At 39.2% G+C, this 13,614-nt stretch overlaps 1 protein-coding gene across 4 annotated transcripts in view; it reads right to left on the reverse strand.

Moving 5' to 3' along the window:
* UBAP2 (ubiquitin associated protein 2) overlaps positions 1-13,614 on the reverse strand; it is a 118,037-nt gene that overhangs the window by 56,096 nt on the left and 48,327 nt on the right. For 3 of the 4 annotated variants that reach the window (XM_006143113.2, XM_006143110.2, XM_006143109.2), the window contains 4 exons: positions 8,207-8,360; positions 4,732-4,809; positions 4,017-4,071; positions 1,365-1,468 (listed from right to left, as the gene is read on the reverse strand). In XM_006143113.2, coding sequence (XP_006143175.1) covers positions 1,365-1,468; positions 4,017-4,071; positions 4,732-4,809; positions 8,207-8,360 — 391 coding nt within the window. Of the gene's footprint in view, positions 1-1,364; positions 1,469-4,016; positions 4,072-4,731; positions 4,810-8,206; positions 8,361-13,614 lie in introns of those variants that run through there. The other variant, XM_006143111.3, reaches the window with a different exon arrangement.

Genomic DNA, 13,614 nt, shown 5'->3' on the forward strand with positions numbered 1-13,614 from the left:
TTCTCCTCCATTATCCTCTCAAGATTTGGGTGGATGCACATACACGCAACCAGCATTATTTTTCAAGCCACCAGGTCCAGGACTCAAACCACACAGTTGGCATGTGAGATCCAGCCACCTTAAGTTCCACATTGCCTGCTGGCCCTAAAAATCTTTTCATGGTGTACATTTAAGAGGGAGAGAGAGGGAGAGAAATAAAGCACCTCAACAGGGTCTCATGCTGTGATCCTCCCTACATCCTTTCCAAGACAGCCAGGATGACAGCACGCATGCTCTGTGTAAACAGGTCAACACAGGAACCAAACCCAATCTCCAATGTGGCTTACAGCATATTGTAAGCACATTGCATTACAGAACATTTTATTACACTGCCACCACTGTGGATGGGCCAAGGAATCTTTTTACGATTAAGATTTTGCTATAGGGCATGTGAAAACAAGCCAGAGAAAGAGGCAGTGAGAGAAAAAGTGAGAAAACACCCCTAGGGGAAATGTCCACATTCCTCATCTCTTGGGATTCTGGTCATTCACAAACATGTGCCTGGCGTGATTTTCAAGCCGCCAGGTTCTGGATTTGAACCACGCCATCAGACACATGGGATCTAGCCACTTTAACCTCTATGCTACCTGCTGCTCCCCCACCCTCTTGAAATATTTTTGCCACAGAGTTCATACACTCACTGGAGAGATACAGAAAGACCAAATAGGACATGCATTCAGCAGAGACAGACAGAGGTAGGGACAGTTTGCTTTTTGGTAAGTTATTGACCTGTATGTCTATTTTGGATTCTATTTCACTAAGTGTTAAATTATGTTTTTATAAATACAATCTCAATGATTAATGTATATGGTCATGAATAAATCCTCTGAAGAGTTCTATATAAATAAACAATTAACAAAAATTACTCATGAATTTCAGAAACAAACGATCCAGAATAAGCAGGGCACAGAAAAGGCTGCAGAAGAAATGCTGCCCTGTACCTATTTATCATCTATCACTTTATCTAATTCAAGTTTCAGTATCCACCATAAGGAGTGATAACATTTTCAATAAAGTTTTCTCCTAAGAAGTACTGTGTATCTGTGACACAGTGTGACTGGAGCTATGGTTTTTCTGATTTATGCAGACAGACTGCATTATACAGCCTGTTTCTCTTAGTGCCCAAGGGAAGATCAAATTCTTCATCATCAATGAAATTTAAGAGACTTTGGAATTAAGAATGAAAAACAGTCTCAGACACAGGAGACTAGCCTATTTTTTATTCTTCTCCAACAGCACCTTTAAACTTTGTCTTTGTACAAGAACATAAAAGTCAAATAATTCAAACATTTAAAATCCACTTCTGACAAAAACAAAACACTTACCAGTCCCCTCATCTGTACCATTCTGAGCAGCTTCCCAAACTACTACTTTTGTTCCACACCCATCTGTTGGTGTAGAATCTGAATAGTCTGCAGGGTTAAATGTCCTGAGATTCGAAAGAAAGAAAGAATAATGGCAAGTGAAGCAAGCAACAAAGCCCCAAACCTAAGTGTACATCATCTTACTTATCCCTAAGTAAGTCCAGACCCTCTAACTGCCACTGTAAAAGACTTTGCTCTCCTTCCCTATTTAATTATAGCTTATTCTTCCAGACAGAAAGTGTGTAGGTCTCTGATAAGCAGAGGTATTATATTAATAACTGCACTACAAGAGATTGTTACATTCTTGTATGATGGTCTTATTTTTCTAAAATCCTCTCCTCTGAGTCCTAAGACAGACATGGAGACCTAGAATCTTAAGGAAGAGTAAAGGCTCCGAAGTCGGAATTCAAATTTGGCTTTGAACCTTTTACAATAAAATTATATGCTCCTTTCAATATAGAAACACTGAATACAGAAAAGAAGCAAATGTGCTGTTCAGCATTTCCCCCTTTTTGAATTAAAATACTAAACTAGGGGCTGAACCCATAGATTGGTACTTAAGGGAGCCAGATCTCACATGATCAACGCCAGTTCAAATTCAAGACCTAATGGCTTATACAACACACCAGAAACATGTGCAGGCATGCCCCAAATCACCAGAGGATGAAGAAATGGAAGAAGAGATGACAGCTTAGCCACATCTATTGCAGGTGCTTTCTCCCTCATTCTCTGTCTCTCTGTCTCTCTCTAAGGCGCACCCTGGCCCACTGGCAATTAAAAAAACAAAATCAATGACTATCATAAAAGTCTATTCTGAGACCATGATACTTTTAAGAATTAAAGCTGAATTCTATTTTAGAAAGCATGGAGGAATATAATAATTCCTGCAAGTTTCTATTGAAATGGTTAGCATCTTTTAAGCTTTTGGCTTAAAGGAATGAAAACGAACATCAGTAATCTTTAAAATTCTCTTACACGGAACTCTTCATCTGCTAAGAGACCTGTCTATATCTGTTCATTGAAGGCAACAGGTCAGGGAGATGGAATGTTGCTTCTCAGAGTTGCACTCTAGCTACCATCTGAGAACTACTGGCTACAGAAGACTATGCATCACCTTCCAGAAGAAGAAATGATGGACCTCTATATGTGATACTTTAGGTGGCAGTTATAAAGCATGTGCATCTTTGCAAATACATTAAAATATGAAAAATGAAAAACAAAACAAAAATTCTAAACTGAATACCCATAAGCAATCCTGATTATTAACATGGACCAAAATAAATACTACCCTTAAATTTTCACAAAAGAATATAAAGCTATGGGCCAGCAATTGGCATGGTGGTTAAGGCACTGGAATTCTCACATGGCCAACAGTGGTTCGAATTATGGACGTGGTGGCTTACTTGCTTACTCTCACTCTGGCAAAAACTCATGTGAAATAATAATAAATAAATAAATAAATAATTCTCGGAAAAAAAAAAGAATATGAAGTAAACAAAAACAAATCCACAAAATAATCTAAAGCTAATGGTCTGGGCTTATATGTTTAAGTGCCCCTGACATTTTGTTCCCTATGTTACATGTCTCTTTCTTTATAGGGAGCTAAAGTGAAAAACAGAGGGGTGCCCTCACCCAGACTGCACTAACTCCAAGACTGGTGCCCTGAAGCTATGAAGAGACAGAGGGCTTTTCCTAAAACCAGTTTTCTTCCAGGGCTTCCATAGGATGTGTAAAATAACTTTTTCTAAAAACCCAGTGGGAGCACCCAGAATAAATAAGCAAACTATTGACTACAACACCTATTTAGAATGCTCATCCTTCACTATTATAATTCAGGGAAAAATATATGATTTTTACATGAATAAGCATTACATTTAATTAGCATTTAAAGACAATTGCTGGACTTACTAACTTAGCTCTTAGGAGTGATATTTCAACTAGGAGTGATTCTCCATCCTGCTTTTAGGAAACATTTGACAGTGTCTGTAAACATTTTTACTGTCACAACTTCAGGAAGGGCACAACTGGGATGTAGTAAGGAGGGGAGAAGGTAAGAAGGGGGAAGGATGCTACTAAACACCCTACAATGTACAGAATTCTCCACCACCCCAATAAAGTATTATCCAACCCAAAATGTCAACAATGCTAATGCTAGAAACTCTTCTCTAATGCTATTGAAAAATCAACTCCATTTGTACTACTGAGTCATCGGAAAAGTCACGAAGTATTTTTTTCTATGTAAATATGCATCATGACTTTTTTGACAACCCAATATTTCACGTTACTAAACACTTTTTATAAAAATAATCAGTTTATTTAACTTTATTTATTTATTTGTTTGTTTTAATTTGACAGACAGGGACAGGGTGGGGGGTGAGGAGAAGTGAGAAAGCAAGCCGCCAGGTCCAGGACTTTAACCCCCGTCAGCCAAGTGGGAGTCCAGCACCTTAAACACCATGCCATCTACTGGCCCCGACATTACTAAACTCTTTTAAGAATAAAAAAATAACATGTGATTCACCAGGAAAAATAAATTTAGCACAACATAGAGGACAGAAAACTGGTCCAAAAATCAGGGAAAATAACCACAAAAATAGAACAGCTGTGACTTACCCCATGCTTTGGGTTGAGAATTTTCCTGCTCCTCTTCCTCTGCCACGTCCAAATCCTTTTTAAAAAAAAAACAAAAACAAACAATGAAATGGGCCAGCAGGTGCTATGGTGGTTGAGGTAGCTAGATCCCTCATGGCCAACCAAGTTCCTGAAGTCCAGAGCCCAGCAGCTTAAAATCACACCAGGTGCATGTGTGTACATGCCCCAAATTCCAAGAAAAAAATGGAGAAGGGACAGCAATAGGGTTATCCACCCACAGAGGCTGCTTTCTCACTTTCCCCTCTCTTCTTGGTCTCTCTCAGTGAGCACACGTGGCCTCTGGCAAGTTAAAAAAAATAAAGTCATAGGGGCTGGCAGATGGCGTGGTGGCTAATGGCACTGGACTCCTGCAAGGCCAACCACAGTTCAAGTTCTGGACCTGGTGGCTTGCTTCCTTACTCTCTCTCTCTCTGTCTGATCAAACTGGAAAATAATAATAACAATAAAGTTAAATATAATATTTTCAAAAAATAAATAAATAAACAAAATCATAGTATCAAATTTAAAAAAATTGATATAATGTAAACACTTTAGTCTAAGGCATTAGAAAGCAAATAATCAAATTTCAGAAGATCAAGCATTCTTTCAGAATATACATTGCCACCCCTAGTCACAGCCCTATAAAGCAACAGCCTGTCTTCATGTCTGTAATGGGAAACTTCTTATTTTGGCTTACCTCTACTACGGACTCTCTTGTTTCGGTCTGAAGGTTTGTCCCCTTGATTGCAATCGACTCCATTCTCTTCACTTCTTACTAAAGAAAAAATAATAAAGAGCAGGAATATCTACTTTTCATTTCCAAAACTTTTATAAATAACCTTACTAGATACCTATTAAAGACAAGGACAGAATGACCAAGACTAAAAACAGGCTAAAATTTAAACAAAAACAACAAACAGCAAAACTAAAAACAAAACTGGCTTAAACACTGAACAACAGGGACCAACAGATGGTGCAATGGTTACATCGTTGGACTTGACTACAGTGTAAGTCTCAGACCCAGAGTTCAACTCACGCCAGGCACGTGTGCATGTGTGCCCAAGATCCCAGAGGAGAATGGAGGAGAAGGGACTGTGGCATGGCCATCTCCCTAGGGGGTAATTTCATATTTGTTGTCTCTCTGTCTCTCTGGCAGTATACCTGCCCTATAGCAAAAAAAAAAAAAAAAACCTGAATGACAATGTAATCTGCTAAATTCACATGTAAAAATTCTGAAAAAAGAAAAAAATTAATTTTTTTCTTTCTTCCTTTTTAAGATCATTTACTTCTTTCATGAGCGAGATAGAGACAAGAAGAGAAAGACAGCACCCCTTACAAGGTCTTAAGGCCCCAGTCTACCCCCACCCTCAGCCAGCCCAGATGATGGAACTGTGCATGGCAAAGGAGGTGCCATGTGAAGTGGGAACATTTTCATGTGCGTCAGCCTCACAGTGCATCGTGTTTTGCAGCTTTGTCACTACCTAGCCCCTGATATTTCTTCAATAGGGATTTGTCCTCTCTCAAATATTTTGCTTCAAAAAACTGCCTTCGTGGGGCCAGCAGGTAGCATGGTGGTTAAGGCACTAGAATTCCAAATAACTGATTGCAATCTGAGTTGTGGACCCAGTGGCTTGCCTTCTCATTTTCCCTCTCTCTTCCTCTCTCTGGTGAATTAAAAAAATAAAATAATAATAATAATAATAATAAAATAATTATTTTGTCAAAAATTAAAAAAAAAAATCCTTCGTTATGCAACCATGTGATACCCAACAGCATTTGTTCATCAATTAAGTTCGAAGCCTAAAAACACAAAGAATAGCAAAATAGCAGCACCAAAGAGAGAGTCCTTGGAAAAACTGAAGCCCTAGAGACAGATTTTCCTAGATGGTGTTTGAAAGATTTCAACAATCTTTTCTCCACCTATATGTTGGCATTAATGACTCTATGTAGAACAAAAATTTTTATGAGAGACACTGGCATGGCTAGTTCCCCTCACCTCTTTAAGAGCTAAACTCATATAAGTTCTTTTTTTTTTTTGGAGAAGTTTTTGCTATAGGGCGCGTGCACTTGCCAGACAGACAGAGAGAGACAGAGAGACAGAAAGTGAGAAATCACCCCCAGGGGGGATGGCCACGCCGCAATCCCTTCTCCTCCATTCTACTCTCAGGATCTTGGGCACACCCGCACACACGCCAGGCGTGAGTTTAAGCCACCAGGTCCGGGACTCGAACCGCGGTCGACTACATGGGAGTCCAGCGACATAGCCATTATGCTAACTGCTGGTCCTAGTTCTTAATAAGGGCTTCTGTGGCCAATCAATTTAAATTTGTCAAATCTCTTCAGTTATCCTTGCCTCTCTGCTTTTTTCCTCCCTCTTGCAAAATTTCTACATTATATCCTAAAATGTTATAATAACATCAAATATCTTACTTTCTTTATTGTTACATCTCACTCCCATCTTCCTTAAAGATTCTTTATTTATTTGTTGTCTTTATTTTGTTTTATTTTGAAGTTGACCAGAGAGAGGGAAAGTGAAAAAACAAGCTGCTTGGTTCAGGACTCGAACCATAGTCAGCCATGTGGGAGTCCAGTCACCTTAACCACTATGCTACCTGCTGGCCCCCAAAAGATAAGTTTTGAGACATCTAGTAACATGACAGTTAAGGCAGTTGCATCCCACATGGCTGACCGGGTAGGGTCAAGTCCTGGAACTGGTAGTTTGAAAAACATGCCAGGTACATGTATGCACATGGTCAAAAAATATCAAAAGGAAGAAAGGGGAAGAGATTGTGGCACAGTGATCCCACAGGGAGGTGGGTGGAACTCTCTCTCTCTCTCTCATATGAGTGCACATGCCCTCTAGCAAATTTTTTTTTTTGAAAAAAATAGAAATTTTAGGGGCCAGCAGGTACTGCAGTAGTCAAGGCACTAGACACACACATGGCTGACCATGGTTCAATTTCCAGATTTTGTGGCTTGAAAGTCATGCTAGGTCCATGTGTGTGCATGCCTAGAATACTGAGAGAACAGAGGAGGAGGGATTATGGTGTGGCCATCCTCCCAGGGGACGATTATTCACTTTCCCTCTCTGTCTCTCTCTCCAGTGAGTGCATGCACCCTATGGCAAAAACCTTTTAAAAAAAGAAAGATAAAATTTATGGGCCAGGCTCTTAGCGTAATGGTTAAGAGCTGTGCAGTGGGAGCCAGCTCTCACATGGTTTGAGTCCCAGCCGCGGCAGCATCAAACACACACCTAATACAGTTGTGCACATGGGCAAGATCCTGACTGGGTAGAAAAGTGGAGGAGAAAAGGAATACAGCATGACCAGACCTCACTGCAGGCGGGGGGATGGAGGAGAAGTGCTTTCTCTTTCTGTCTCTGTCATGCCCTCAATCCAGGGCTGGCTAAGACCGGGAGTGGATCACAGTGTTGGGAGTGCTGTCTCTCTTTCACTCATGGAAGAAATAGGTTTTTAAAAAAATAAATAAATTTTAGGAGGGCAAAGATTTTTACCTGTTTTATTCATTACTGTATATATATAACAGTATCCACTCTATAGTAGAAGAGCTACCAAAAGTCTCTAGAGATGTTAAATATTTACATTTTATTCATTCTAATTTAGTTATTACTTCAGTACATCTGCACAGTTGTCAGCGCTGTTTGGGCAAAGGATGCCAAAACCTGGATCTAACGTACTCTATTGAGAAAATCTTGTCCATTCAACAATTATCCTCTTAATCTCAGCCTTGCCTATATTGAATCTAAATGGATAAGAAAAAAAACAGCTGTATTTATCAATTAATGGACTCAAACCTCCAAACACACACATCCATCCTAAAATTAAAGAATGCACTTGATTCATCACAGAAGATAGTCTTAAGACATCAACACAATTAACTATCTACAGCCCAGAGAAGTGCTGGAAACAAATTACATCAAAGGTTCTAAAGAACTACTCAGGTGCAGCTAACTGCTACTATTAACTATTGACACATATTTTGTGCTCATGAGAAAGTAGATTTATCACATTCGTTGAATTAGTCTTTTTAACTTTTAAGAATATATGGGCTTTCAAACCTGTTCCACTTCCCTTTATTTAGAACTTAAATGACATTTCAAATGTATGAAAACTTATTAAAAAAAAAAGTAGAGAAGAAAAGTTTGTACTTACACTCTCTCCCACGATTGCCACCTCTTCCCTTCCGGTTGTTGTTTCCTCGTCCACGATTTGCTTCTCTCTCACTTCTCTTCTCTCTATTCTCTTTGTTTTCTGAACTTTCTTTTCCAAAATTCTTCTTCTTCCCCCCTACGGTCTCCCATGAAGTCTATCAAAAAGAAGTGATGATATTCAGAGTTGACATTCAAACTGTGTATAATTAGAGAGTTCATGTATGTCTCTAATTACCCACAATTTGCAGCTCATTTGCCTATCATTTTAGTTACTTTCCATATAGTTCTACTTTCTTGATGATACAGACAGCTCCTATTGCTATTCAGAGCACAAATAATTACTATTTGTGACGTGACAACATACTATATGTTTTCCTGTCACAGAGCCCTTTCCTGTGTTGACTCAGGGTTAAAGACACCCTACCTATTTCAGTAGTAGGCCTTAAACCCACTAGTTAATGATTTGAAGACTACAAAATTACTTACAATGATTTACAAAGAGCTGCAGAAATATAACTTTCCCTGTGCAAATATCCAAATAATCCAAAAAATGGTAAACTACTAAAAATTGTGCATTTTTTAAAATTAAGTGCCTGAGACCAGCAGTTAGTGTAATGGCTATGTCGCTGGACTCCCATGTAGTCAACCGCGGTTCGAGTCCCGGACCGGGTGGCTTAAACTCACACCGGACGTGTGTGCATGCATGCCCAAGATCCCGAGAGGAGAACGGAGGAAAAGGGATTGCCGCGTGGCCCTCCCCCCTGGGGGGTGATTTCTCACTTTCTGTCTCTCTGTCTGGCGAGCACATGAGTCCTATAGCAAAAACCTCTCCAAAAAAAGAAGAAAAAAAAAAAATTAAGTGCCCCAAATTTCAACCTCAAGATGTTGTTCTATTGAGGAGTCAAATGATTTATATAGCCAATGCTCTCCAACTTCTCCAAAGTCAACATCAAATCCAATCATCACAATCATACAATAATAACTGGGTCCATGGCCCACCCTTACAGCCTAGTGGTTGGCCCACAGGGCTGACCACAGTTCGAATCAAAGCACTACTGGCCTGATAAATAGCAGCCACGCGTGTATGTGTGTAGACACTCAAAATAGTGACAGGAGGAAGAAGTGAAGAAAGGACTATAATGTAACTCCACCTCATTGGGGATATGGTACTTACTCCCTCTCCCTCTATTTCTCTGTGTCTGTCTCACTCTAGCGAGCGTGCATGCCCACTATTAATTAAAAGGGAAAAATGCTGGGTCCAGCCAGTGGAAGAGCAGTAACACAGCACTCTGTAGGTGGGGTTCCAGGTTTGTGTCTAGAAGATTTCCTGAATACACAGGAATATGTGCCCTCATGATCTGGAAATGCCTAAGGCTGGGGGAGGATCATGTCATAGGAAATCTGTTAGGGATGCCCATCTATTTCCTGAGAAGTCAAAAGTTGAGAAACAGTTACTACATTCTTCAATATGCATGAACGTAAGAACAGCAAACAAGATACATTACTGGGAAATTCCAAAATTGGCACATAGTTTTCTATTTGCTTTTTCATAATTTACCTTATTTCACAAGGAGTTTGAAAGGAGTCAGTTACAAAATAACTAATAACCATTAAGCTGTTTTTAAAAAGTTCAGAAAGCACTAACAATGTATAGCTAAATAAAAGTAAATACTGAAAATTAGTAAACTTAAAGTCAAATGATACAGTTCAATTATTTTCAGAATGGCATAAGTCACCTTCAAAACACTTTTTTCCTAATTAGATATTTTGAACTCAAGCAAAGCAGATGAAATTACATATTTAAGTAGGTATAAAATAATGCGTTTGGTGGGGGAGAATTAAAACAAGTTACTTTCTACCTCTTAGCTAAATAATGAAACATTTTCATATAGTTCTGGTGAACAAGCATCTCTTTTCTCCATCTTAGAAGGCTACCTAGCAATGCGAGCCACTCTCTGGACCATCACTTTTAATTCTATGCCTTTATTCAAAGAAAATAATGTGAAAATTATGCAAAAGTTCTTTCTAGAAAATAGCAACGGGGGAAATGAGAATTCCAAAAATATCTAATTTAGGACACTATTCTTTTGGTTTTACAAAATTATTTATTTTATTAATTAATTTATTATTATTACTTTTTTTTCCACATTAGTTTTGCCAGAGGACAGAGAGAGAGAGTGGGAAAGTAAGCTGCCAGGACCAGGACTCAAATCGCGGTCGAACACGTGGGAATTCCAGTACCTAAACCATCACATCACTTGCTGGCCCTAAACACTATCTATTCTAATATGTACTTTAGTATGCCAAAGGGGAAACCAACAGTTGGCATAATGGCTATGTCTCTGGACTCCCATGTAGTTGACCACGGTTTGAGTCCTGGACTCAGTGGCTTAACCTCGTGCCAGGTGTGTGTGCATGCATGCTCAAGATCCCGAGAGGAGAATGGAGAAGGGACTGCACAGTGGCCATCCCCCTTGGGGGTTGATATCTCATTTTCTGTCTCTCTGTCTCTCTCTGTCTTTCTGGCAGGCGAGCACATGTGCCCTATAGCAAAAACCTCTCAAAAACGAAAAAAAAAGTATGCCAAAGGGAAAACAATCCCACAATATATAAACTGACTTGATTACATATGTGAATATGAAAAACATAATGAACTGTGTAAGATAGAATTGGTCCTCTTAGCTTTGCAAGACAAAGTGAAATCTAGGGGCAGCACTACTGCCTAGTGGTTAAGGAAGATGGATCTCACATGGCCCACCACAGTTTGAATGTTGACTCCATTGGCTTGAAAAACATTCCAGGAATATATGCATGCAGGCCCAAAATCCCAACAGGATGGAAAAGTGGAGGAAAAGAGATTGTGTGTGATCAAACTCCACTGGGGAGGGTACTGCCTCCCTTCTTCCTGTCTCTATCTTAGTTGACTCTGAAAAGCACACATGTCCCCTGGGAAATTTCAAAAATAAATAAATAATAAAAAGAAGTAAATTCCAAAGACTCCAGAAAATTATACACAGTAGAGTTAGCACAAGATGTATACACACACACACACACACACACATACATGTCTTTGCACAGCGAGGCACAAGATATCAACTGTTCAACTGTTATAAAGAGGTCTGCTTTTGGGACCAGCAATTCGCATAATGGCTATGTCACTGGACTCCCACATAGTTGACCGTGGTTCGAGTCCCAGACTTGGTGGTTTAAACTCTCTGTCTTTCCGGTGAGCGCATGTGCTCTATAGCAAAAACCTCTCCAAAAAAATAGAAAGCAAAAAGAGGCCTGCTTTCTATGAAAACATTTGAAAATGAAAAACATCCTACCCCATTTCATTCAGCAAAGAATACCCCTTGAGCAAGACTTGGCTTGTGAGCTCTACAAACATTAACTAGTACTTATTTGTGGAGAGAACTGGGGTATGATCCTTTTAGTAACACCACAGGAAATATTAGATATATTAGCATATATTTTGGACAACAGTCAGCATGCATGCACAGTTTTCAAATTGAATCAAATAATTTCCAAAAGAACCTCTAGCAACTTTTGCCATCTGTATTTTGCTACTTGCTGAATGGGTTTGAAGGAAATCTAAAAAAAATTCCATCCACACATCACATTTAGTAATTAAGAAACACCATGTTCAAGACCAACTGTCCAAAATTATTCTCCTGGCTCTTAAGCTTTGCCAAACTACCAAGACAAACAAGTTACTAGAAACAAATAAGTGCATTAATGCAAAGGACTGACACTTCAAAACAATTTTGTCACCCAAACAAAACATTATGATAAAAGAAAAAAATTCATGTTCAATATTTTCTTTTGTGACAATTATTCTTACACAAGAAAAACTCATCCTTAAAATTATCATGAACAGGGGCCAGGAGTTAAGGCACTGGACTCCCACATGGTGGACCACAAATTGAGTCATAGACCTGGCAGCTTAAAACTCATGCCAGATGTGTGTGCGTATGTGCTCAAAATCCCAAGAGGAGAATGGAGGAGAAGGGAATGCAGTGGAGCAATTTCCTCTGGGGGGTAATTTCTCACTTTCTATCTCTCTGTCTCTCCGGCAAGCATATGCACTCTATAGCAAAAATCTCTAGGAAAAAAATCATGAACAATTTCACTTAACACTTTTTTCAAAGTAATTTTATTTAAGAAGATACTAGCACAGAATAAGGTTAGCCAATATGACAAAACTTGTGTGCCTTCATGTCTTATCCTTAATGTTCATGCTCTTAAAAACCCATGTTAACATTCTTTCATGCCCAATCCAATTAACTACCCCAATCCAAGACAGTCATTACAGCTGATTAGCCATGGCTACTGCAGATAGCAACTACGCAAAAGATATGACACATAGTATGAAAGACAAGATGTACTACAAAAAGATCCTAAACAAACCATGGTTTCAAACTTTCCCCTGCCTCTCCCTATACCTCACAACCCACTCATCTTCAATTAAGCATACTCTTTTGAGAATATATTCAGACCCTAATCAGCTATTTTTGGATCTTTGGAGAAAACAGTCAGTCAGATATGGCCCCCAGTATAAAATTATTCTATTCAAAGGGTAACTAACAGACAATATTTATGTAACATTTCAACTTTCCTTCCTAAAATGTAGCCCAGAACCACCTCCTTAGAGTTCAATCCCAAATGAGGAATTAAGTTTCTATAAAACACAGAACCTGATGTTTAAGACCTTTCAAAGCCTGGGCCAGCAGATAGTGTGGTGGTTAAGATGCTGGATCCCACATGACCAACACCTAGGTTAGAACCCCAGACACTGCTGCTTGAAAACATGCCAGGTGTGTGTGTGTGTGTGTGTGTGTGTGTGTGTGTGTGTGCCCAAAATCCCCAAATCCCCAAAGGAGAACGGAAAAAGACTGTGGCTTGGCCATCACCACCTAGGTAGTGATTTCTCATGTTCCCCCCATCTCTGTTTTTCTCTGGTAAGTATATGTGTCCTATGGCAAAAATCTGAATTAAAATAAAGAAAGAAAAAAAGACTTTTCAAGGCCCAACTACATTGGTACAATAGGAACACAATGTTCTGTAAGCAATACTAGAAGACAGAAGCTCAGGGTTTGGTTCCTGGGTTGACTTGTGAACATCTGACAAGTGTCTGAGCCCATCACCCGACCTAGCTAAAAGCAGATAGAAGGGTGTGGGTGTAAAAGCATGAATCTTGTTGAAGGTGTGTGTCTTTCTTTGATGCTATTTCTAGGCCTTTTTCTGATGAAAAGATAAATTAACTTTTAAAAAAAATAGAGAAGATAAAAAATTTACCTAACTACTGTGGAAAAAGAATGAAATCTGTTGGAGGTAAAGTAAAGGCAGCAACAACAAAAAAAGTACCCTGCCTATTTCTACCATAAATAAAGAAGAGCCCACCAGTTACAG

Source organism: Tupaia chinensis, unplaced genomic scaffold (genome assembly GCF_000334495.1).
Source record: "Tupaia chinensis unplaced genomic scaffold, TupChi_1.0 Scaffold000093_1, whole genome shotgun sequence".
Taxonomy (NCBI): domain Eukaryota; kingdom Metazoa; phylum Chordata; class Mammalia; order Scandentia; family Tupaiidae; genus Tupaia; species Tupaia belangeri.